We start from the raw sequence: 27,223 nt of genomic DNA on the forward strand, positions 1-27,223 counted from the left end.
GTTTTTTTGGCGTGGCATCCACCAATTGCCAGACAGGTGGGAAAAATGTATAGCTAGCGATGGGCAATACTTCGAATAAAATATTTTTAATCATTTTCATACAATAAACGTGTATTTTCTATACAAAAATTCCGATTTCATATTTACATGCCTGGTAATGTGTGCGGTCGCACGAAAGAGCAACTTCTTTTCATTAGTTTATTAATTAGAAAGCTTGGAAATATTTATCACTATATATTTATTTATTTCGTTCTTTTCTGCAAATTATTGTACAGTCGAAGGAGTGACATAAACGGTATTTCTGTTGCTGCGACTAACGGAATAGAGATGATGAAACTAATAACAACTATCATAGAAAACATAGCACCCTGAAAAATAAAGAAAACGTTATTGCGTCGTGCTAACATTAGGTCGAAATTGTTCGAATGATATTAGTGTATGTACTTACAAACATGATCTCATCAGCGAATAAAGGATAACTACGTATGGAATATATCGACATTACTAGAACAGGATGTATGAGATAAATAGTATATGATAATTTACTCAAACGAGAGAAAATATCTAGCGATAAGATCTTGTTCACGATACCTGCAAACATAAAAAATATATTTTTACAACACGAACAATGACATTATTGCATTAGATGGCTGACTTAAAAAATATCGATTTACCGCCATGATTCGTAGTGCATGCAACTACCAGCCAGGCAATACCCAATGCCCAGCCTATTCTACTGTAGATCATATAAAGAATGGATAGACTTAAGGATATGTTCTTGTTCGCGAATCCGAATAGAATCGAACAATTACATAAAATTGCCAAGGTCCACCCAACGATTAAGCTTCTCTGAAACATAAATTTAATCACGCTATTGAAAGATGCAGAAAAATATAAGTCCAACGAATAAACAGTATACATTACTTTTGATAAGTGCAATTTGTAATTCCATTTTGTAAGAAGGTGACATGTGGCCATTCCTATGAGATATGGCGGTATTCTACACCACGGTCGCAAATAAATCTCTGACAGCGTTCTATATTGTCCGTCTAGTCTAGGAAAGTTAATGCAACGTATATTTACATATCCACAACGGTATAAATAGCATTGAACGTTTTATATGCTTACGTAGGCTGGTAATTAAGAGTGTACCCCGTGTAACCGAGCGATCCTATCGATGAGAGTATCGTAACAATGCCTATGCCCATGGCGATATTGTAATGCCTGAAATAATTGATTTTAGAGATCAGGTACGACTAGGCACTACAAGATTAAAATTCGAAATTACAAACTCACGTGTACGATAAAGTTAAAAGAAAACTGCCAAATATGAAGAACTGCATATCATTGGGCAAGTACCAACTCCATGTGAGACACTGCAAACAGTATTTCTCTCCGAAACGATTCTTTCGTAGTAACGCGAACGATGTTTGCAATAAATTATCTAAGAAAGTATACGTACTAGCTCATTCCACCTGTAGAAGTTGTTGAAGTAAAGTAAGTTAGTCCACCAATATTTGGAACACTTAGCATTTGGATACTCAGTGGAAAGAAGTATGGAGACATGATCATGCCAGGTAAAATTCAATATCGCTATTAGTATAACGACAAAATATACAGGTGTAAGCCTTCAAAGTTAATGTATTTATTTTATCATCGAAATCTCATCGATAGAACTAATTAAGCATTGATACTATAGTTTACCTTATATATCGTTTGACAATCTTTTGAAAAAATTCGTTCATCCTTTCTGCTATAGGCGGGGTTCCCTTTTGTTTTCGTCGTCCGTGCAGAAATGTATATGACAATAGAAAACCACTGATGAAGAAAAACGTATCCACCACAAATACGAGGTTTGTTATGACATGCCCGAATAAATCGTCTTTTGATGCAATGTACGCTTTGTTACCTGTGCACGTGATTGTATAAAATGGATAAAGAACAAACTTGTTAGATTAGAAGTCGGATCGGGTTAGCAGAATTAAGGAACGATTAAAATTCATTTCTTACCCAAAACATGACCTGAATAGGTAGCTGTGTGGTACAGAATAAGTATCAAGGTTCCTAATATTTTCATTCCGTGGAAAATACGGAAACCATCTGCACCCTTTTGCTGTTTAAATATTTGCTTTACATTGGCGGGGAATGAAAAACACAAAAGATATTGGCCGATACCGTTCTGATGCTTCGACTTTTGGGATGCCGGTTCTTCGTCAACGGTTTCGCATTTATCTCCTATTTCGTTTTTCACCTCTGTTCGAAGTTAATCGTACGTTACATAGATTATTATGAAATAGGCTGGAGGCGATAAGGATCAATAAGATTGGTTATTTCAGCGAAATTATTTGTTAAATAGTATTTTAATACCACGTATCGATGTATGTATGTGTGGCTTACCGTGCATGATGTTATTTGCGACCGTAAGGCATATACTTTTGTTCTTTGAACGCTTTCGATAGACGAAGACGTCGTATATTGTGGCTGCTACCACGGTAACACATAACAATAGCAAAACACTTCTGTAATTCAAATTTTAATGTTGGTAATTGATATTTAATCGGAGGCCGATCGTGAAAAATACAAGGTGGATTAGATAAAGTTTTACTTATTAATTATTAATTCTTTAATCTTATTCTTATTAATTATTACTTATTAATTATTAATTCTTTAATCTTATTATTATTAATTATTATTTCTTCTTAGTTTTACTTATTAATTATTAATTATTAATCTATTAATATAATTAATAAAAGTCCTAATTTATAAATAATTAATAAGTACAACTAAATACTTATTAAAATTATTTTATTAAATGTTTAAAGAGTTTTCCATCCGCCACCAAACACACATTTATTCTTGTGATAATAGCTTTGTTAACATTTGATAACATTGCTGGAGTTATATGTGGCATGAATTCACTTTTCATATACTATTTCGTAGTTGGTGTCATTGACATCGCTTTTGCCCTTACGTAGCCCCATGAAACAGATCGACTAGTATTACATCAGGTGACCTATCTAAAAACTAAGTTTCAGTGCATAATACGTTTCTTTTAATATCTTTCAACACTTTCGCGAAGCTAATTTTCCTTGCTTAAGGTATTTCCTCTTATAACTACTTAACTGTGCAAACTAAAAAAATACTTCAGACAAAGCTTGTAAAAATGAATTGATATAAAAGATTAGGTTATTCGCGAACCACGGTTCCTTGCAGGTTTTTCATTTTCGTAATGAGTAACAATAAAAAGATGTTGACCTCAATAAGCATTGCCACTCAATTTTACAAGAACATTCTTTTACAAATCTCCACCAATCCTGAGATGTAGAATCACGCTACGGTAGCTTTACGCTTACTTTTTATACACCCTGTACATAGTACTTTAATCGACAACAAAAATCTGAATTTGTAATTACTCGGTTGGAATTTACATACAGGATGGAGATCATCTTCGCAGATAGAAGCCATTGATAATCATTCGTCAAGTCGGAGACTTCGGTGAGCCTGAAGTGTATAGCAAAAAGTTTGCCGATGAGCAGAGTCTCGTCGTGCAATATTTTATCCACCATCGTGGCTACATCGCGTTTGCTGCAGGATGCTGGTAAACAAAGTCCAAGCGTGATCAAATCCTAAAAAAACGCAATCTCTTAAATCTCTGATGGTACATTAGTATTGTAAAAAGCTGTACATGAATCTTATGGACTATGTTAATCGAGTGCATCCTTGATCTGCTGTCTAAATGGGCTATATACTGATTGCAAATAGCGTTACAGCTTGAATCATTGGAAATATAAATTTGAGATGCAACCTGTAAAATAAGAATGTGCTTACTTCGTCTTCTATTCCTACATGATATTGCACAGTGCTATAGTGCCGCATGCGTGCAATAAAAAAACGAAACTCAAAGGGTGGATACTCCTCGTTCGGGTTCTGGTATATCGTATCGTTTTTTTGTTTTTCCTCCGAGATAAGCAGCGTGCGATTTACAGAGAGCTTGGTGCAAACTAGACGATCTCCTAACCAATAATTGTTCCCGTTGATAAATCCCTCAGATGGCACGCCACTGGTGTCCAATGCTTAAAAAACACATGCTACCATAATATACTCGAAACAGTTTGTCATAAAATTGGTGACAAGAATCTGAAACGATGGGAGAATTAAGTGCACGGTTTGGACTTACGTATTTAAAGCCATCAGTTGAAGCTGATCGGTAAAAGAACAACAACGGCGATCGCCGCTTCTACGCGCTTCGAACAAACAAATTAATTTCTTATGCAACGTACGAAGAAAGTCCCGGCGTCGATGGTCGAATTGATGAAAAATTGCGCATCTGATACAATCGCGACGTAATCGTCCCTAGAAGAATTCTCGCGTTTGCACAAGTGTTGTTTTCATTCTTATCAAGTAACATTTTTCGCTGTGCAATCGCCTTTCACGTACGAACATGGGAAACGATGTGCCACGGAACACAACCGCAAACGCGGGGTATAATTTCTCAAATCGTGATCGGTTATACGTATTTTGCTCGGTTTGCTTCCATCTTCCCTTTGGACGTAATCGATTGGCAGTAGCTTCGTCGAACAAAAATCTTGAAAGTTCTATTTACCTCTTAAACCCCAAAGTATCTGGTTATCCACGGCATTACGAAATTCATCAACCTCCGTCCCATATCTACTGGAATTTAGAAGATCGACGTTTTCCAAAAATGTTGTTAATAATGAAAGAAATAACCGTGTCCACGACGAAATTTTTCCACGTTTCATGTTATGAAATGAAATTTAAACTTGAATTATTAAATAGAGATTATTTCCTTTGACGCGATGAAGTGCGTTGCTCTGCACTGTCGACACTGTGCTCGATCAAGGATACGATTAGGTTGAAAAGTCGAACGAAACTAAAAAGAATCAGAAACAGAATCAGAATTGATTATTATTCGAAACACTCGCCTGTGACGTCGCTTTTTCCAACCTCATACTTTAAGTTACGAACGATCTTTGACCAAGCTGACCTTAAAAACTTAATGTACTTTTTTTTGTGAAATTGTGTCAAAATTCTATTCAATTCTTTTCTAGCTTTTTCTTTGTCTCGGATTCTACATGTCTCGAGTCCTTGGACATTAATCGTCAAAGGTTGTTCAGATTCGTAATCTGAACCGTTCGGGATATGACAGACCAAGATTGATTCTTGTATACAATTCAGTGACAAAAGAATTTAAAATCTCAATAAGTATATAGTATGACTGGTTTATTAATACCGCAAATTGCCAAACTGAGATCCAAGCATAGCGCGATAGTTTGCAAGATATAAAGTTGTTCTCGTTTTCAACTACGTCGTTTTTAGGTAAAGCGATTAATTAAACTATAAGATCGTTTCCCATAAGATCTTTGAGTTGTGATTTATAGTTACAGTTTTGATCCTTTTCGTATTGTATGATCAAACTCAATTTTTCGCTTCGTTTTTGTGACACATCACCAATCCAAAACTATAATTTTCTACAGTTAAGACCTTTGTCGATCAAATACTCCCAAGACTAAAATTTCAAAACCGCTTATTTTTGTCTTCTGGTCAAACTTGAAGATGGTATCTCGCTAGGGGTAGCCACCCACATTTTATTTAGCAATTAAGTTAGGAAAATTTACCAAATGTCCAGCTGGACAAATTGTAAAATACAAATTAAACAATAAAAAAAAAAAAAGAAAATTTTTGCCCCTAATGATGGCAAGAGTTTTGCAGTCCGCATACTATACTTTATTCATTTTTATTACAAACTTGGAATGCGCAGTAAGAGACTGAGAAAAAGCGACGACAGTTGATAATAAGATCTACGTCAAAAGTGCAGCCGCCAATATGTTAAAAATTCTGCATTCGATCAATACTCATTATTCTATGCAATGCTATCAGTATACTATACGAGAAACGTTTTTGCAGGTAGGGAAATACGATTTTACATCGTCGGAAATCGAGATTCGTTTCGCGAATACAATTTAGATTGATTCTTTATACTATTAATTTCGGAATATTCATTAAATAAATGAAACGTGAAAAGGACGAGTATAAAGCGAAGAGTTATTTATATTATATATTTTTATTTATATATTTCCATACATATATCCATGCTGTTTACCTAACATTCCAATTTTGAATTTTAAATTAATTTAATAAAACCTTTCTCCTGATTAGTTATTGTCGATATTATAGATGAATATTAAAAGTGCTGATCAATTGAAGTTGAAAATCGCAAAACTTTGCTGCATTATTCAAACGATTCGGATAGAACAGAACAGATAGAATGAAAAAACAACGAAGTGTGCTATTCAAAGTTAACCGTACGTCACATAGAAAATTCCCACGAAATAAACTCGAGGCGATAAAAATTAGTAACATCGGTTGCACGAGCGTGTTTAAATAATACTGAATACCAAGTACGTATCGTTTATCCTTCGTATTTTCATTTAGAAGCACAACCATTTCATTTTCGTTGTTTACACGGGTTCGATGGCCGAAAATATCGTATGCTGTGGCCGCTGTCACAATAGTACACAACAATAACAAAACTCCTCTGTAACCAAAGTTTTAAGGTTTCTATTCGATGTTTAGTCGAACGCCGATGGTGATACTTGTATTTATGTCGACTGAGAATAGAAATTCGGACTGTCGATTAGGAGCTTGAAATTTACGTACATGATGGAGACCATCTTTAAAGAGAGGAGTCATTGATAATCATTCACCAAATCAGTGACTTCGATGAGCCTGAAGTGTATAGCAAAAAGTTTGCTGATGAGAAGAGTCTCGTCGTGCGATATTTTATTTACCATCGTGGCTACATCGCGTTTGATACAGGACGCCGGTAAACAAAGTCCAAGCGTATTCAAGTCCTTACAAAAAACGTTCGTCACAGTTGTAAAAATCCGTATTGTAAGGCTAATTCGTTATGCTAATCAGGTACATGAAATATGTACGTTCTCACTTCGTCCAGTATTTCTGAATGATATTGCATAGTGCTACTGTGTCGCATGCGTCCAATAAAAAAAACGGAACGTAAAAGGTGGATGCTTCTCGTTCGGGTTGCGATACATCGTATTGTTCTTCTGTTTCCCCTCCGAGACAAACAGCGTGCAATTTTGAGAGAGAATGGTGTAACCTATACGATCTCCTAACAAATAATTGTGCCTGTTCACAAATTCCCCGGGTGGTACGCCACTGGTGTCCAAAGCTTAAAGAATATATGATACTGCATTGGAAACATCTAATGATACAATTGGCGATAAGAACTTTAAGCGGTAAGGAAGTTGAATGCAGAATTTGGCGTTTCGTGTTTAAAGCCAGAAAATTCAGTTCGTTAGAATAAGAAAAACTACGACTATGACCGTCGCCTTTCCGCACTTCAAACGAAGAAGCTTCTTGCGCAAGGTGCGAAGGAAGTCTAAGGGTTGAGGTTCAACTCGATTTAAAATTATGCAGTTGCATAAGAGTTGCTTTTACTGTTATTAATTTTTCACGGTGTAAATGTGTTTTACATGGCGAACAAGGGATGCGACATGTAACGAAACGCAGCCGCAAGCACGGTGTATAGTTATTCGAATTCTATATCCGTTTATGGTTGTACGTTGGTACGTAACGGTTATACGATTATGTGTTATATATTTAATGTGATTTGTTTTATCCTTCCTTTTGTACGCAATCGGCCGGTAGTAGAAATTCATTCACACTATCTTAAAAGTTCTGTTTACCTCTTAGACCCCAAAATATCTGGTTGTCAACAGCATTACGAAATTCATCAACCTCCGTCCGACATCTGCTGGAATTTAGAAGATCCACGTTTTCCAAAACTGCGTACGCTGGAAGTACCTGCCTCATGGTCACTGGGTCCAGCGTGGTCGCTTGGGTCGACACGTAAATCATTGTTAATGATAAAAGGGATAGCCATATCCACGAGGAAACTTTTCCGTACTGCATGCTCTGGAATAGGATTTGCACTCGGATTATTCAAATTTTCTATTGAAAAAAATAGTCAACCGTACAAATGACCATTTTTCTCTCTTATACGATAAAGTATGTTGTCGCACTTTGGATACTATGGTCGATCAAGAGGATGACTATAATAATATGAATGAAACGTTAAGTTCATCTATTGGGTACCAAAATTTTCTAGGAAATCGCGCCAAGACTGGTCGTATCTAACAAGGAACGCACAATTTATGACGTAGGACGCCGACAATGATTTCGAATATTTCATCTTATTGATTATTGCCCAGTTACAGAACCGCAACTAAATTATTGTAGTAGCGCGCCTGTTATCCGCACCTGGCTGACTGAAAACTCCAATTATCAGCATGTCGATACTCTGTTGAGCAAGTTTTTAATTTTTTCGTTTTTTCTAGGTCAGTATTTGATCTTAGTAGATTCTTGTGACGCAATACCTAACCTGCTAAGCTTTTCTTCCTAGAACTAACGGTTCCCGAAATGCACCAATTTTGAAAAAAATTGCGGGATTTCAACTTTACGGATGTTTTGTGCTTTTACAATAGCAGTTACCTCATTGCAGGAGTAGAATGATATGTGTTTTCGTTAATATTATAAACATTTAAATATGTTTCAAAACTTACATTTTCCAATTGATTTCAAAAAGTATAGGTTTAGTCGAAAATGTAACCATGGCAAGCTATACTGCAGTCGTTTGTACAAAGAGTTGCGTCAAAAGAAACTTGCAAGTCGTGTTTTGCTTACAATTTGAAGGAGGAAAACTTTGGCGAAATACGCTGTGGGGATGATATATACAACAATATCTGCAGACGACTGCTACGTGCATTCTGGCGATCAATCGTTCAACTGTTGTATCGAGCATTAAACAAAGCCACTCGTCGCATTGGGTATCACTGGCGTTATTTCGTTTTGTTTTTAAATTGAAAGAAAAAAAAATGATTTTCTAGTTCTTTTTGATAATATCCCCAGCAAGAATGCCTACTTCCTCTAAATACTCAGAAACTGAAGAGCTTATTTACTCCACGTCTGGTGGAGAAGATAGTATCGTAAAAAAGAGCCTCAGTGAGACTCTATTTTTTGAAGGTAAACTGTTCTTACCTCAAGTCTGGTACAGAGGTTGATGATTCGAAGTCAAACGATATTGAACTAACCGTTTTTAATGCCAATGCTAATCCTTCGATCGACGTTTCCGTTTGATCGGTTACACGAGACTGTCGCAACTACTTATGCGGCATCCGTGCGCTGATTGGTTTCACACCGAACGCAAAAAATTCACAATTAGCATTTTATGAGTAAATCATTCCTCAGTGTTCTTAGTCAGAATCCCGGTACTAAGTTCTATCGAATCGTTATACTCCGCTAATTTGAAAAATTATAAGATTGTGAAAAACTCGTCATAATGATGCATTCCGCTATTCAAGCCACGATGTGCATAGAAATGTAAAAACACCTTTACGAATGTTCAGTGGAATGGTTTTAGGTGTTACTGCGTCGTTCTCGCAAAGTTTTGTTTCTTCGGACGGAACAAGTTATTTCAGCCCAATTATTCTTGTAATGTTGGCTAATGCCCCATCACATCCTTCCACAAGTGAACTTTTATTAATTGAAAGTAATATTGTAACGCATAATTATTTAAGTGATACAGTCAGTGGTGCAGACGGTAATTGAATGTCTTAAGAGACGTTACGAGAAAAATTTATTGCGTCGTGTATTATTATCTATTAATTGCTGGGGATAATGGCATGGGAGTTTTACGATTTTATATCATAAAAGATTTAGTTTAAAAGAATGTATTTCTTTGTTGTGCAAAACGTGAAAAATCGTACCACACCAACCACACTTAATCGCGCTGAGAATATGTCATGTAACCATCTACATGACAATGCGTGCCAAATTAGTTTCATGTATTCTTTCTGCAGACATTACTGACATGAATGAAAACATGCAGATACGTTGGATTGGAATGATAGCACAAAACGAAACAGATGGATTACAATCATTCATTTTAGAAGGAATCATTTCGTTATATCTAAGACGGATTGTGTTATTTTCTATATCTCCTGTAGTTTTGATTCTTCTCGAATCAATTATCTGAAAAACAGCTTATAGAAACTTTTTTATCTCTCAATTAGTTCGGATAATTGACGTTCTAAAACTCCCGTATTACAAGTAGTTATCCGTGATATTTATTTCCTTTCGCCCCATATCATTTATTATCTTTTCGACGGTTGACCCCATGTCTCGTCAAGTAGAACATGCTCGTCTGTTACGAATGACGCCCTATTTCGTCAAATAGTACACAGCATTTAAAACTCATATTTGTTGTACAGTACTATGTAAAATAATGGTCAAATTCTGCGTTTTACGTAGTATCCGAATAACAAAATATTATGCTACAACGATGCTTTGAGTTCGCTAACTGAAATTGAGTATCGCTTCTTACGGAAAGAAGCTGCGAAGAGTTTCGGTTAGATACCTGTTGATCCCTGACGTTTTTGAAATTTGGTATTTCTAACTTACTGTATTGCTCAGTCTGTGTTCCGTGCTAATGGCCTTTATACTTTATTGTAGACCAAATTTAATACACCGAGGCAGAATTCCATCGTATACTTTATTTCATATTCTATATTTATATTAGTATATTATTATATTATATTATTATATTATATGTTATATATTATTATTATATTATTATCCATTTATATAGATACATTTTTACAATTTTTTATAGTTGAACCCACAAAATTCTGTCCCATGTAGCAGTAATAACGTTCTGAACTCATTGAACTTACTTTATCGCTTAAGAAATTAACAGTTTTCTGCAATGATCAGCGACTTGTGACGTCTGTCTCTTCTCTCTTTCTCTTACTTCTTATTCCAGTATGAATTTTTCGAGTCGCTGCGTAACCCACGTGCCAGGAGCAGTGATCTCATCACTTGTAAAAGGCGAATGACCAATGACATTGAATCGACCATCCTCGCAAATTCGAAAACATTTAAATAATTAATCAGCGTGTCTTATCCCTGCCAACATGTAGCGTCCGAGATGTTGTCACGTAAAATTGGTACTTGGATTGTAGTAAGGAGCTTGAGTCGTAACCCAACTACAAGTTTTCCTTTATAAAACTTTATTATAAATTTTAACACTTACAGGAATGACACTGAACCGGAGAAAAGAACCGGGTTGTATGAGTACAGTAACTAGAATAAGAACAAGAACTATCCGAACTGGGTGAAGTCTTGGTTTATATATGTTTTGATTTTAGGATGTTGAGGGGCTAGGTGTGGGTTATGATATGGAGAAGTGTCGGAAGGTCGGGGGTCGAAGCCTTTATCTGTGATGTGGACTAAGGTGCGTCACAGCCTTGGTGTAGGCTATGATGATAAGGTAGTGATGTGTCCAAAACTCGGTGTCGATATCTTATGGTTGAGATGAGATTGATGTCACAATGTCATCGGACGTCTTTTTCGGATAAGTCTGCGCTTACGTTCAAATTGACATACCACATCAAACACTTATTATACCGTCCGTTTAAATACCTGTTGATCCCTGACGTTTCTGAAATTTGGTATTTCTAACTTACTGTATTGCTCAGTCTGTGTTCTAATGTCCTTTATTCTTTAGTGTAGACAAAATCTAATACACCGAGGCAGAATTCCATCGTATACTTTATTTTATATTCTATATTTATATTATTATCCATTTACATAAATACGCTTTTGCAACTTTTTATAATTGAACCCATAAAATTCTGCCTCTCCTAGCAATAATAACGTTATGAGCTCATTGAACACTTATTCTATCGCTTAAGAAATTAACAGTTTTATGCAATGATCAGCGACTTGTGACGTCTGTCTCTTCTCTCTTTCTCTTACTTCTTATTCCAGTATGAATTTTTCGAGTCGCTGCGTAACCCACGTGCCAGGAGCAGTGATCTCATCACTTGTGAAAGGAGAATGACCAATGACATTAAATCAACCATCCTCGCGAATTCGAAAATATTCAATTAAGCAATCAACTTGACTTATCCCTGCCAACATGTCTCGTACGAGATGTCACTGGACGTTCCTTTCGAATAAGTCTGCTCTTACGTTCAAATTAACATATTACATCACACTTAATGCATATAACAACCGTTTAAATTAAGTGTGGCAGTTAATCGTACTGATAAATAAGCTTTGTCAGCCTCCCTTCTTTGCAGCAAATAATCTTTGCTGATACATCACTTTCGATCTTGGCATCTCGAACACTATGTGCATTTGAATCCTGAATAATGGATTAGGTTTCGATCATTCTTTACTTACCTTATAGCCTTGTGACGTGAACTTGCAACATTGTGCACGCGTTTTTTATCATGTTCTCCAAGTCTCTTTTTTTTTAACATGAAAGGCAAATGACAGTGTTAGGAACGGAAAACAACTGCGAGAAGGTCGCCGTGTACTGCACGGCAAAGACTTTTTCTCCTCCTTGAGTGATCTATATTTATTTGTATATGAGTTTATTTTCATCGTCCAAATCACTTTCCTATGTACAATATCATCGTCAGTAAAGAAGAATGTGTAAGACTTTTTCGCAAGTGATTCCTTTAATTAATTCTTCTTCCCAGGCATTTTAATAAATTATTCAACATTATGAATAATGAACTAGGAAATGTTATGAAACATTCAATTACATTACGTTTAGAGATCACTGCCATAAAGATATGTTTTTTAATATTTCGACACATGAAAGACTAACTTCCTGTCATAAGTTTAATAATTGGTAGACTCAGACTAATTTTTACTACCAACTTCATTCGTTCTTCTTCGTGCACTAATATTCAATCGCAGAAGTGATATAAACGGCATTTCAACTGTTGCGGATAACAAAATAGAAGCACTGAAACTACAAATAATCATTGTAACGGAGTAAATGCCCTGAAAAGCAGAAACGTTATTTCGTGATACTAATATTACCCGAAATTACCCGAACGAAATAGCTTCATTATACTTACAAAAGTGACGATATTAACGTATAAAACATAATAATTTAAAGAGTAAGCCAAAAGTATAGTAACAGGGTTAAGGAGATAAGCACCATACGTTAATTTACCCAAAATAATGAAAATATCTAACGATAAGATTTTGTTCACGATACCTGCAAACGTAACAAATATACTTGGGTGTAGTTTGCAAAACGTTAAATACTTCATATTACACAAAAAGTGTTTTTACAGTAAGAAGAATAACATTACCGATTACTGACTGACATGAAAAATATCGACTTACCGCCATTATTCGTAGTGCATGCAACTACGAGCCAGGCAATACCTAATGACCAGCATGTTCTACTGAGGGTCAAATAAAGAACGGAGAGACCTAAGGATATGTTCTTGTTCAGGAGTCCAAAGAGAATCGAACAGTTACATAAAATTGCCAAGATCCATCCAATGATCAAGCTTTTCTGAAACATAAATATAATCACATTATTGAAAGATGCAGAAAAATATAAGTCTAACGAATAAACAGTATACATTACTTTTGATAAGTGCAATTTGTAATTCCATTTTGTAAGAAGGTGACATGTGGCCATTCCTATGAGATATGGCGGTATTCTACACCATGGTCGTATATAAATGTATGACATCGTCTTATATTGTTCGTCCAATCTACGAAAGTAAATATAAGTATATTTACAAATTCCTTATGTTATAAAGAATGTTAAACATTTTGTATGCTTACGTAGGCTGGTAATTAAGAGTGTATCCCGTGTAAACGAGTGATCCTATCGATGAGAGTAGCGTAACAGTGCCTATGCCCATGGCGATATTGTAATGCCTGAAACAGTCGATTTTAGAGCCCAGGTAAAACTGGGTTCTAAGGGACTAAACAACGAAATTACAAACTCACGTGATCGATAAAGTTAAAAGAAAACTGCCAAATATGAAGAACTGCATATCATTGGGCAAGTACCAACTCCATGTGAGACACTGCAAACAGTATTTCTCTCTGAAACGATTCTTTCATAGTAACGTGAACGATGTTTGCAATAAATAATCTGAGGAAGGGTACGTACTAGCTCATCCCACTTATAGAAGTTGTTGATGTAAAGTAAGTTAGTCCACCAATATTTGGAACACTTTGTATGTGGATGCTCAATGGGAAGAAGTACTGAGACATGATCGTCCCAGGTAAAATTCAATATCGTTATCAGTATAACAACGAAATATGCAGGTGTAAGCCTTCGAAGTTAATGTATTTATTCTATAACCATCGAAATCTCATCGATAGAACCAATTAAGTACTGATAGTATACTTTACCTTATATATCGTTTGACAATCTTTTGAAAAAATTCGTCCATCCTTTTTGCTATAGGCGGGGTTCCCTGATATTTTCGTCGTTCCTTCAGAAATGTATATGACAACAGAAAACCACTCATAAAGAAAAACGTATCAACCGATAATGTGAAGTTGCTTATGAGTTGCGACAGTATATGGTCGTCCACTGTATATACAAGCCATGTGTTACCTGTGTACATGAGTGACTGTATTAAAAAGATACATGGTAGATCAGAAATCGGATCGGAGTAGTAAAATTAAAACATCGTTAAAATTCGTTTCTTACTCATAACATGAAATCCGAAGAATATTATGTGCCCCAGAATAATCCATACCATTGTTAACGATTTCAAACCGTAGAATAAGCGTAGTTTGTCTTCACTCTTTTCCAGCTTAAATATTTCCTCTACATTGGTAAGAAATGAAAAACACAGAAGATGTTGGTCTATACGATTCTGCTTCGCTGATTCGTGGGGTGCTGCATCCTCGTTGTCGGTTTCGCGTTTCTCTTCTCTAACGTTCTCCAATTCTATTCAAAGTTAACCGTACGTTACATAGATCCCCATGAAATAATCTCCAGAGGATAAAAATCAGTAAGGTAGGTAACGTGAGCGCAGTTTCGTGATAAGTAATTGTTAATTCGAAGTACCAATAAATGTAAGCCTTCCCCTTTCTTTATTTAAACGCTTTCGATGGACGAAAACGTCATATACTGTGGCCGCTATTACGGTAGTACACAACGATAGCAAAACTCCTCTGTAATCAGAATTTTAAAGTTCTTAGGTGGTATTTTATCGGATACAGATCTTGACCAAGGTAATATATATCTGAAGTGAGAAATATTCAAGTTTCAAATTACGAGTTTGAAATGTACGTACATGATGGAGATCATTTTCCCAGAGAGTAGCCATTGACGATCATCCACCAAATCGGAGACTTCGATCAGCTTGAAGTGTATATTAAAAAGTTTTCCAATGAAAAGTGTCTCATTACGAAATACTTTATCAAGCATAGTGGCAACTTCGCCTATGCTACAGGATGCCGGTAAGCAAAGTCCAAGCGTGATCAAATCCTGAAATGAACAACGCAGCTTCTCAAATTTCTGATCGTCCGTCGTGACCGTAAAAATTCGCACGTAAATTTCATGAAATATTTTAATATTAATGATATTACATATCAATATTATTTTAATGCGATAAATTCTTAATTGACTGCACAAATTGGCTACATACTGATTATAATTCGCATTGCAACCTGAATCGTTAGAGATAAACAATCTAGATATTAATTCTAAAATATCCATTTGCTTACTTCGTCTTCTACTCCTACATGATATTGCACAGAGCTATTGTGCCGCGCACGTGCAATAAAAAAACGAAACTCAAAAGGTGAATTCTCTTCATTCGGGTTCCGGTATATGGAATTGTTCTTTCGTATTTTGTCCGATAGCAATACCGTGCGATTTTCAGAGAAAAGCTTGCAACCTTGTCGGTCCCCTAACCAATGATTGTTTCCGATGACAAATCCTCCGGATGGTACGCCACTGGTATCCAATGCTTAAAAAACACATGATCTCTCATTGGAAACTGCTCGTGATACAATTAGCGATAAGGATCTGATGCGGCGAGAAAATTAAGCGCACCGTTTGAAGCCAACATCATCAGCTGATCGGAAAAACTATGACGACGATGACCGCAGCTTTTACACGCCCTGTACGAAGGAACTAGTTTCTTATGCAACGTAGGAGGAAAGTCGTTAGGTTGGGACTTGGCTCGATAAAAAAGTACGCATCTTACACAATCACAACGTAGCGTGATGGTACCGTGATCAGAAGAATCTTCGCGGTTGCACAGGAGTTGTTTCTATTGTTTTTTGAGTCGAATTTTCCGCGGTATAAGCGTGTTAATCGAGTACATGCCACGAAACAATCGCAAACACGGTATACATCTTTTTGAATCATGGTCGGTTATACGTATATCGTTTAATTTGCTTCCTTCTTTTCTTTCGCTATAATTGACTGGTGGTAGCTTCGCGAAACCGAATTCAGCTATATGTCTTAAACTTCTATTCTATTCTATTAACCTCTTAGAGCCCAAAGTATCTGATTATCCACCGCATTCCGAAATTCATCTATGTCCGTCCGACATCTACTGGAATTTAGAAGATCAGCATTTTCCAGAACCGCGTACACTGGAAGTATCTTCCTTGTGGTCATCGAGTCTAGTTCGGTCGCTTGTATTGACACGTGGACGCTTGTTAAAGATAGAAAGGATAACCATGTCCACGAAATTCTTCCGCACTTCATACTTCGAAATGATATTTACACTTGGATTATTAAAATTGACTATCGAGGAATATCGGCAGCCACGCGAATGTATTTTGTTTTCTTTTTTCCAATAAAGCACGTTGTTGCTTTTTCGGTACTATGTGCGATCGAATAAGCTGCTGTGCCGAACGGGGCTCGAATGGCAAATGAAGCTAGAGAGGCTCAACGGTTTCCGATAAGATTGCAGCGCGACAATGCATAGTCGCTACAGGACACACCATTTATGATGTAAAATATCACAATTATTTTAATTCCATTAGTTTTTCATGTTATTTCTTCTGATCCAATTTTGTAATCCAGTATTAGTTATTTGAAACGTTTGCCTCCGATGTTCGTTTCTTTTTACCTTATATTTTATTTTCCAAGTGAGTTTTCGGAATTGTCAGCCAACTAGGTTCGACCGATATAATTACTAATATGTTTATGATTAAGGGTTTTGACGCGGAAGCCTGAGCTAGCCTCCTTCTTGGAATTTCCATAATTTTATTGCTCATTTCTGCTATTAAAATGCGAGTGTGTTTGAATATATCGCTTTAAAATGCTCATTTCTTTCATGGAGCCACGGTAACTGAATACTATCAATCTATTGCTTTATCTCGCGCCTTAAATTTTTTTTGGCCGCGGTCAAGAAGTTACAGATTAGTTTTCCAGCTCAGATACCGTCTTTGTATGTATGGCGTTATATTCGAACAAAAAAAAGATCATAATTATAATAAATTCAGTAAATTAATGATCTGCGCGTTCTTTGACCAACTCTGTGGAGCATTAACAGAGCCGTTAAATTATATTACAAAATTATTTCAATTCCGATAGCCTGACATTATTCATTTCCAAGTGAACAGTATGTTGAAAACCGTTAAATATGACAACATAGTAGCAATTAAAAGCAACGTTACGAAATAGCATGAATATACGTCAATGATAATCAGTATCGGAAATAAACATTTCTCGAATTTAAGACAATAGTAGCACAATGTATGAAGGTAATTCTACATTTAATTCACTTTCTTTTTCTGTGGGATTCTATCACCGAAGTGCAAATTTTTATAAAATACACGCAGTGCACCTTCCTTCACGATTTATCCAATCAAAATTTCGCCTGTTCAATGTCCAAAAGAAAGTAACGATTGTTCCATTCGGAACGACCAAAGAGTGGGAACCTTCCTAAGCAATTTTATGACGCCAACTTCCGTGGGAAAGTTCCTTTTACCAATGGTGACAACGTTTTTAATTTTCCATGTCTATCGTGTTCTCAATATCCAAGCGTGTCGTAAACACGGCTACTTCCGAATAGTAATTTAACTAATCGAAACGTGGCTACTACGATGGCAGCACATGAAAGTAATGAAACTCCTCTGTAATCAAAATTTTTAAGTTTCTAGTCGATTTTTCATCGGACGCAGATCGCGCTATTTAGCTTGTATGCCAATGGGTGACAAGAATTCGAACTTTCAATAATGAGCTTAGAATTTCGTAAGGAGAAGCCATTGTTGATTGTCCGTCAAATCGGAGACTTCGATCAGGCTCAAGTCTGTAAAAAACGTTTTCCGATTAAAGAGTTTCATTATGGAATACTCCATCCATCATAGTGACGACATAGATATAGAATGCAAATAAGCAAACTCCAAGCGTCATCAAATCCTGAAAAACAGGGCAATGTCTCGAACCTCTGATAGTTTGTAGCAATCGTGAAAGGTCGTACATAAATGTTATGGGTTGTTTTAATGAGGTAAATTTGCTGTACAGATCATACTGATGATTACATATTGATTACAAGTAGCATTGCGACTCGAATAGTTGGATATATGGATTCGAGATGTTAACACTGAAATATCCGTGTACCTACTTCGTTTTTTGATTTTATACGATATTGCACAGCGCTATTGTGCCGCATACGTCCAATAAGAAGTCGAAAGTCAAAAGGCGGATGTTCCTCGTTCGAGTTCCGGTATATCGAATTGTTCTTTCGTACTTGCAGTCACAGAAATGGCATGCGATTTTTTGAGATCTTGGAGCAAGTCAGACGATCTCCTATAAAATATTGGTGCTTGTTGACAAATCCCCTGGGTGGCACGCCGCTAGTGTCCAACGCTTGGAAAACACATGATTCTGCAACGGTAGCAGCTGGTCTGCAAAAGAGATACACTTGGGCGACAACGGTCATCATTTTTACGGAGCCCATGCTTCTGTATCAGCAGTTGATTCGATGAAAAATTATGCATGTGACACAATCGCGACGTAACGCGACGTAATTGCCTCCTGGAAAACTGGCGCGGTTGCACTAGAATTATTTTCATGTTTCTTGAGTTTAACCGACTGTATAATTTGTTAAATCGTGATAGATTATGTGTATTTCGATTGATCTGCCTTCTTCTTCTTTTCACAATCGTAATCTACTTTCAGTAGCTTCGTCGAGCGAAGTTTGTCAAGGTGTCTTAAAAGTTCTATTTGCCTCTTAGTTCCCAAAGTATCTGGTTATTCACAACATTACGAAATTTAACTATCTCTGTTCGACGTTAACTCGAATTTAGAAGAATGATGTTTTCCAAATGGTATATTGATTGTATAATTATTAGCATAATGGATTTCTGTTTTTCATACAACGTGTGTAACCATCACGCAACAGCAGTTCATTCGGAGCATATATCTAAGAAAGCGTTGTTCCGTTTTGCCTTGCTTTGTCTGCTCGCTCCTATCGCATAGTTCCTTGTATCTGTTAATATACATATAATTCTATATTTTGTTGTGTGATGTAGAGGGGGCTTTCAGAGCGTATTTTAGACTTGGAAACTATCTTCGTCGATATAGTACCATATGTTTGGTTTCAAAGAGGATACTATTGACTTTGCATGCACGATGTACCCCTGTAATTACCCTTGTTTTATTATCTTTAATGTAGGTGGTTTGGCAGAGCTGTAGATTGTTGAGTCGTAGTCTACCTTGGGTCAAATTATGTAGTGCTTGGTATGTTTTTAAGGATCGATACAACTGCTCTCCTTCAGCTGTTGACAAAGACTACGTGGGTCCATACGCATTTAAAAATATTAAGCAGATGGTTCGTTCCAGATTTATGGAATTGTTTTAAAATATCAAATCACTTTTTGAACTTTTTCCAGAAAATATGTCTGTACGTACGAATGCGGCGAAGAAGAGAAAGTGTCGCTTGTAACCCCAAGGACGTACAAAATTTCATGCACGTGTTCTGTATGTTTGTTCTAAAGGACGTACCACTTATCTAACATGACGTTGCAGATTGAAAGGTTAATAGTTTGATGGATAATATCAATTTTCGATTTGTTTTATGAATCCGATAGCAAATATAAATATAAATGTTCGGTTACATGAATGACGCAGTGGCGTTAACAGCGATAAATTTTCCGATTTTATAAATTTCGATATCCCAAATTTTCTAATTTCCAGTTTCCGAATTTCCGAGTTTCCGAGTTTATTAATTCTCAAAATATCAAACTTTTGAGTTATGAATGTTGCAAACTTTCATAAGCCTAAATTTACGAATCTTCGAGTTCGGAAAATAAAATTCATCTCCGTTTTCATAACTTTGATGGAAATTACTCTTTTTCTAAAACTCCTGATATCCATCTTGTTCTTGGCATATTTTCACTCGTCTTGATGCTTCACCTAACGTATGTGTCTCGAATGTCTAATTTCTCATCGTAGCGGTCTTCGTACTCAGTCACTGTCGATTTTATAGATGAATATTATTAGTGCTGATTAATTAAAGCTAAAAGTCACAAAACTTTACATATTTTTTTCACATATTATTAACTTTACATATATTTACATGGTACATTATCCAGGCGCTTGAAATAGAACAGGGCGGATAATTAAAAAACTACGAATTATGCTTTACTCTTAAAATTCCTTTAATATTCATAACTTTTTACAACTCATAGTTCTTGCCATGCCGTTGTTACATCCATATTGCAAACATCCATATTGCAAAATCATCAAAAGCTTTTTAGTGCTTATATAATTGCTTATGTAAGGAAGGAATAGCTTAGCTTTACCTATAAATTTCAGTAGATATGCGATGAAACATGGTCAAATTAAGTATTATACATAGCAACGATTATGATGCGTAATTCTAACAAGGCATTTTAAAGGAACATACTGATCATACTGAACATACGATCATACTGACGAACATTACAGCGACGCGAATAGATACCCGGTATTTTTGTAGTTCATCGACTGCGTGTGTCGAATAAGTGGATAGGTTCTCAATGCGTTTGAGTTTAACGCACACCTTCTAATCACGATTTTCGTTTCACTTATACTTTTGTATATTTCACATATCTTTATTTAACAGGTATTTGCTCCATTTCCCACAGATTTTTATAAGTTTGTTATAATAATCACCATCATAAATACATCTACAACGAACGCGGAGAATTCATGAAGAATTATGTCATTTCGCTTTTCTTTGTGCACTATTATACAATTGCATAAACGGCATTTCGATTGTTGCACATAAGAGAATGGAAGCACTAAAACAACAAACAGCTATTGTAACGAACAGGGTACCCTGGAAGACAGAATTGTTATTTCATAATACAATAGTAATACTACATCGAAATTGTCCAAATGAAATAGTTTCATTATACTTACAATGGTGACGTTATCAGCGTAGAAAGGATAATAACTTGAAGAAAAAGCCGAAAGCATAAAAATAGGATTTAGAAGATAAGCACCATACGTCAATTTACTCAAAACAGCAAAAACATCTAGCGATAAGATTTTTTTCACGATATCTGCAAACGTATCAAATATATTTAGGTGTAATTTACAATAAGAAGAATGACATTAACGCATTACTGAGTGACATGAAAAATATCGACTTACCGCCATTATTCGTAGTGCATACAACTACCAGCCAGGCAATACCCAGTGCCCAGCCCGTTCTACTGAGAGCCAAATAAAGAACGGCTAAGTTTAAGGGCATGTTTCGGTTCACGGGTGTAAATATAATCGAGCAATTACACAGAATTGCCAAGGTCCAACCAAGGACTAAGAATTTCTAAAAGATTGGTTTAATCACGTTATTGGAAGATACAGAGAAATGTAGGTGTAACGACAAAACTGATAGAAACAGAATATATTACTTTTGATAAGTGCAATTTGTAATTCCATTTTGTAAGAATGTGACATGTGGTCATTCCTATGAGGTATGGCTGTATTTTACACCACGGTCGTATATAAAAGTATGTCAATGTGTTATATTGTCCGTCCAAACTGAGGAAGAGAAGTACGTACATTTACATATTCCGAATGGTACAAATTGTATTAAACATTTTGTATACTAACGTAGGCTCGTAATTAAGAGTGTACCCCATGTAAGCGACTGATCCTATCGATGAAACTAAGTTAAAAACGCCTAGGCCAATGGCAATATTGTAATGCCTGAAACAGTCGACTTTAGAAGCCGGGTAAAACTGGCCAATGAATGACTACAAAAGCAAATTTCAAACTCACGTGATCGATAATATTAGGAGAAAAGAACCAAATATGAAGAACTGCATATCATTGGGTAGGTACCAACTCCAAATGAGACACTGCAAACAGTACTTCTCTTCGAAACGATTCTTTTCTAGTAATGTGAAAGATGTTTACAATGAATTATCTCAGAAAATATACGTACTAGGTCATCCCAATGGTAGAAGTTGTTTATGTAAAGTATATTAGACCACCAATATTTGGAACACTTAGCACTTGGATGTTCGAAGGGAAGAAGTGCTGAGACATGATCATGCCAGGTGAAATTTAATATCGCTATCAGTATAACGACGAAATATGCAGGTGTAAGCCTACAAAATCAATGTAGTTATTTGATTAGCACCGTATTTGCATCGCGCATAAATTAAAACACAAAGCATATTAAAATCATCTATACCTAATATATCGCTTCATAATTATTTGAAGGAACATATTCGCTCTTTCTGTTATAGACGGTACTCTCTCCATCTTTTGTTATTGCTTGAGAAAAATGTACGACGTCAGAAAACCACTCATAAAGAAAAACGTGTCCACCAAGAATGTCATATTGAATATCATTCGCGAGGACACATCATCGGTCATTATGTACAAATGCGATTTGTTAGCTGCACACATCATTGGTGTCGTTAAAAAAGTCGAGCTATATCAGAAATCGGAATGGGCTAGTGAAATTAAAACGCGATTGAAATTCATTTTTACCCATAGTATTCAATCCGAACACGATCACATGTCCCAGTATAATCCATAGCGTTCCCAACACTTTCATACCGTAGAATATACGCAAATTCTCTACATCCTCTTGTACTTTAAATATTTGTCGTACATTTCTGAGCAGCGAAAAACAGAGCAAATATTGGTTCATGTGATTTTGTTCCCTGGATTCTGCAGGTGTCGATCCATTGTGATCGGTTTTGCGTTTCCCTTGTGTTCCGTTCTCCAACTCTATTCAAAGTTAACCATACGTTACACTGATTCCCATGAATTAAATTCTCGGCGATCTGAATCATTAACATCCGGAATACCGGGTATTATCGTATGTATCGCTTACCCTCCGTATTTCCACCTTGAAGCGGTATGATTTCATTTTCGCTGTTTACACGGTTTCGACGGGCGAAAATATCGTATACTGTGGCCGCTGTCACGGTAGTACACAACAATAACAAAACTCCTCTGTAATCAAAGTTTTAAGGTTTCTACTCCATATTTAGTCGAACGCCGATCGTGATACTTGTATTTATGTCGACTGAGAATAGAAATTCGGACTGTCGATTAGGAGCTTGAAATTTACGTACATGATGGAGATCATCTTTAAAGAGAGAAGCCATTGATAATCATTCACCAAATCAGTGACTTCGATAAGCCTGAAGTGTATAGCAAAAAGTTTGCCGATGAGAAGAGTCTCGTCATGCAATATTTTATTTAGCATCGTGGCTACATCTCGTGTGGTGCAGGATGCCGGTAAACAAAGTCCAAGCGTAATCAAATCCTTACAAAAACGTTTGTCACAGTCGTAAAACTCTGCATTACAAATCTGATTCGTTATGCTAATCAGGTACATGAGATATGTACGTGCTTACTTCGTCCAGCATTTCATGGTGATATTGCATAGTGCTATTGTGCCGCATGCGCCCAATAAAAAAACGGAACTCAAAAGGTGGATGCTCCTCGTTCGGGTTGCGATATATCGTATTGTTCTTTCGTTTCCCCTCCGAGACAAACAACGTGCGATTTTGAGAGAGAATGGTGCAACCCATACGATCTCCTAACCAATAATTGTGCCCGCTCATAAATCCCCCGGGTGGCACGCCGCTGGTGTCCAAAGCTTAAAGAATATATGATACTGCATTGGGAACATCTGATGATACAATTGGCAATAAGGATTTTAAGCGGTAAGGAAGTTGAATGCAGAATTTGGCGTTTCGTGTTTAAAGCCAGAAAATTCAGTTCGTTAGAATAAGAAAAACTACGACTATGACCGTCGCCTTTCCGCACTTCAAACGAAGAAGTTTCTTGCGCAAGGTGCGAAGGAAGTCTAAGGGTCGAGGTTCAACTCAATTTAAAATTATGCAGTTGCATAAGAGTTGCTTTTACTGTTATTAATTTTTCACGGTGTAAATGTGTTTTACATGGCGAACAAGGGATGCGACATGTAACGAAACGCAGCCGCAAGCACGGTGTATAGTTATTCGAATTCTATATCCGTTTATGGTTGTACGTTGGTACGTAACGGTTATACGATTATGTGTTATATATTTAATGTGATTTGTTTTATTCTTCCTTTTGTACGCAATCGGCCGGCAGTAGAAATTCATTCACACTACCTTAAAAGTTCTATTTACCTCTTAGACCCCAAAATATCTGGTTGTCAACAGCATTACGAAATTCATCAACCTCCGTCCGACATCTGCTGGAATTTAGAAGATCCACGTTTTCCAAAACTGCGTACGCTGGAAGTACCTTCCTCATGGTCACTGGGTCCAGCGTGGTCGCTTGGGTCGACACGTAAATCATTGTTAATAATAAAAGGGATAGCCATATCCACGAGGAAACTTTTCCGTACTGCATGCTCTGGAATAGGATTTGCACTCGGATTATTCAAATTTTCTATTGAAAAAAATAGTCAACCGTACAAATGACCATTTTTCTCTCTTATACGATAAAGTACGTTGTCGCACTTTCGATACTACGGTCGATCAAGAGGATGACTATAATAATATGAATGAAACGTTAAGTTCATCTATTGGGTACCAAAATTTTCTAGGAAGTCGCGTCAAGACTAGTCGTATCCAACAAGGAACGCACAATTTATGACGTAGGACGCCGACAATGATTTCGAATATTTCATCTTATTGATTATTGCCCAGTTACAGAACCGCAACTAAATTATTGTAGTAGCGCGCCTGTTATCCGCACCTGGCTGACTGAAAACTCCAATTATCAGCATGTCGATACTCTGTTGAGCAAGTTTTTAATTTTTTCGTTTTTTCTAGGTCAGTATTTGATCTTAGTAGATTCTTGTGATGCAATACCCAACCTGCTAAGCTTTTCTTCCTAGAACTAACGGTTCCCGAAATGCATCAATTTTGAAAAAAATTGCGGGATTTCAACTTTACGGATGTTTTTTGCTTTTACAATAGCAGTTACCTCATTGCAGGAGTAGAATGATATGTGTTTTTGTTAATATTATAAACATTTAAATATGTTTCAAAACTTACATTTTCCAATTGATTTCAAAAAGTATAGGTTTAACCGAAAATGTAACCATGGCAAGCTATACTGCAGACGTTTGTACAAAGAGTTGCGTCAAAAGAAACTTGCAAGTCGTGTTTTGCTTACAATTTGAAGGAGGTAAACTTTGGCGAAATTCGCTATGGGGATGATATATACAACAATATCTGCAGACGACTGCTACGTGCATTCTGCTCTTACCTCAAGTCTAGTACAGGGGTTGATGATTCGATGTCACGAACGATACTGAACTAACCGTTTCTAATGCCGATACTAATCCTCCGATCGACGTTTCCGTTTGATCGATTACACGATACTGCCGCAATTACTTACACGGCAAAAAATTCACAATTAGCATTTTATGAGCAAATCATTCCTCAGTGTTCTTAGTCAGAATCCCGATACTAAGTCCGATCGAACCGTTATACTCCGTTAAATTGAAAAATTACAAGATTGTGAAAAACTCGTCATAATGATGCATTCCGCTATTCAAACCACGATGTGCATAGAAATGTAAAAACACTACTACGAATGTTCAGTAGAATGGTTTTGGTTGTTACAGCATCGTCCTCTGAAAGTTTGGTTTTTTTTGGACGGAACAAGTTATTTCGGCCCAATTATTCTTGTAATGTTGGCTAATGCCCCATCATATCCTTCCACATGTGAACTTTTAGGAATTGAAAGTAATATTGTAACGCATAATTATTTAAGTAATGCAATCAGTGAAGCAGACGTAATTGAATCTTTTAAGAGACGTTACGAGAAAAATTTATTGCGTCGTTTATTATTATCTATTAATTGCTGGCAATAATGGCATGGGAGTTTTACGGTTTTATAAAAGATTTAGTTTAAAAGACTGTATTTCTTTGTTGTGCAAAACGTGAAAAATCGTACCACACCAACCACACGTAATCGCGCTGAGAATATGTCATGGAACCATCTTCATGACAATGCGAGCCAAATTAATTTCATGTATTCTTTCTGCAGACATTACTGACATGAATGAAAACATGTAGATACGTTTGATTGGAATGATAGCACAAAACGAAACAGATAGAATACAATCATTCATTTTAGGAGGAATCATTTCGTTATATCTAAAACGGATTGTGTTATTTTCTATATCTCCTGTAGTTTTGATTCTTCTCGTATCAATTATCTGTAAAACAGCTTATAGAAACATTTCTATCTCTTAATTAGTGCGGATAATTTGCGTTCTAAATCTACTGTATTACAAATAGTCATCCGCGATATTTATTTCCTTTCGCCCCATATCATTTGATATCTTATGGATAGTTGACGCAATGCCGCGACAAATTGAACATTTCCGCCTGTTACGAATGACGCCATATTTCGTCAAACAATACACGGCGTTTAAAACTCATATGTGTGGAAAAATACGATGTAATATAAAGGTCAAACTCTGTGTTTTATGTATTATAACAAACAATAACAAAATATTATGCTACAACGACGCTTTGAGGTTGCTGACCGAAATTGAGGATCGCTTTTTACGGAGATAAGTTGCCAAGAGTTTCGGTGTGATACCTGTTGATATACTGTATAGCTTAGTCTGTGTTCCGTGCTAATGTCCTTCGTACTTTATTGTACACCAAATTTTATACACCGTGTTAGAATTTCTCTTTACGTTTATTTTATATCCTATATTTATATTTTTATCCATTTATATCGATACGTTTTTACAAATTTTTATAGTTGAACCCACAAAATTCTGACTATCCTAGCAATAATAACGTTATCAGGTCATTGAACACTTATTCTATCGCTTAATAAATTAACAGTTTTCTGTAATGATCAGCTACCTACAATTTTCCTTTTTTTCACTTCGTATTCCGA

At 36.2% G+C, this 27,223-nt stretch overlaps 4 protein-coding genes and 1 long non-coding RNA gene across 9 annotated transcripts in view; 1 reads left to right on the top strand and 4 right to left on the bottom strand.

The window, feature by feature from the left end:
- LOC138179749 (monocarboxylate transporter 10) overlaps positions 1 to 27,223 on the top strand; it is a 327,517-nt gene that overhangs the window by 84,019 nt on the left and 216,275 nt on the right. The window lies entirely within an intron of this gene.
- LOC138179793 (nose resistant to fluoxetine protein 6-like) lies at positions 161 to 8,058 on the bottom strand. The gene is made up of 13 exons (XM_069112935.1): positions 7,728 to 8,058; positions 3,829 to 4,073; positions 3,433 to 3,626; positions 2,398 to 2,519; positions 2,011 to 2,253; positions 1,705 to 1,909; positions 1,463 to 1,628; positions 1,297 to 1,376; positions 1,129 to 1,224; positions 925 to 1,054; positions 675 to 849; positions 449 to 591; positions 161 to 368 (listed from the first exon to the last, which is right to left on the bottom strand). The coding sequence occupies exons 1-13, from the start codon at positions 7,951 to 7,953 to the stop codon at positions 243 to 245; spliced, it is 2,151 nt and encodes a 716-aa protein (XP_068969036.1). The 5' UTR covers positions 7,954 to 8,058; the 3' UTR covers positions 161 to 242.
- On the bottom strand, positions 12,163 to 16,781 carry LOC138179795 (nose resistant to fluoxetine protein 6-like). The gene is made up of 13 exons (XM_069112936.1): positions 16,381 to 16,781; positions 15,610 to 15,854; positions 15,177 to 15,370; positions 14,948 to 15,054; positions 14,585 to 14,827; positions 14,281 to 14,488; positions 14,036 to 14,201; positions 13,870 to 13,949; positions 13,702 to 13,797; positions 13,499 to 13,628; positions 13,249 to 13,423; positions 12,975 to 13,117; positions 12,163 to 12,897 (listed from the first exon to the last, which is right to left on the bottom strand). Exons 1-13 carry the CDS (start codon positions 16,601 to 16,603, stop codon positions 12,754 to 12,756), a joined length of 2,154 nt encoding a protein of 717 aa, XP_068969037.1. The 5' UTR covers positions 16,604 to 16,781; the 3' UTR covers positions 12,163 to 12,753.
- LOC138180118 (O-acyltransferase like protein-like) lies at positions 20,779 to 21,656 on the bottom strand. Its single transcript, XM_069113619.1, has 3 exons — positions 21,488 to 21,656; positions 21,254 to 21,396; positions 20,779 to 21,170 (listed from the first exon to the last, which is right to left on the bottom strand). Exons 1-3 carry the CDS (start codon positions 21,585 to 21,587, stop codon positions 21,054 to 21,056), a joined length of 360 nt encoding a protein of 119 aa, XP_068969720.1. The 5' UTR covers positions 21,588 to 21,656; the 3' UTR covers positions 20,779 to 21,053.
- LOC138179760 (uncharacterized) lies at positions 22,846 to 23,635 on the bottom strand. Its single transcript, XR_011173116.1, has 3 exons — positions 23,431 to 23,635; positions 23,187 to 23,308; positions 22,846 to 23,080 (listed from the first exon to the last, which is right to left on the bottom strand). It is a non-coding gene; the product is annotated as an uncharacterized LOC138179760 (long non-coding RNA).

Source organism: Bombus flavifrons, chromosome 5 (genome assembly GCF_040668555.2).
Source record: "Bombus flavifrons isolate JBK064 chromosome 5, iyBomFlav1_principal, whole genome shotgun sequence".
NCBI classification, from domain to species: domain Eukaryota; kingdom Metazoa; phylum Arthropoda; class Insecta; order Hymenoptera; family Apidae; genus Bombus; species Bombus flavifrons.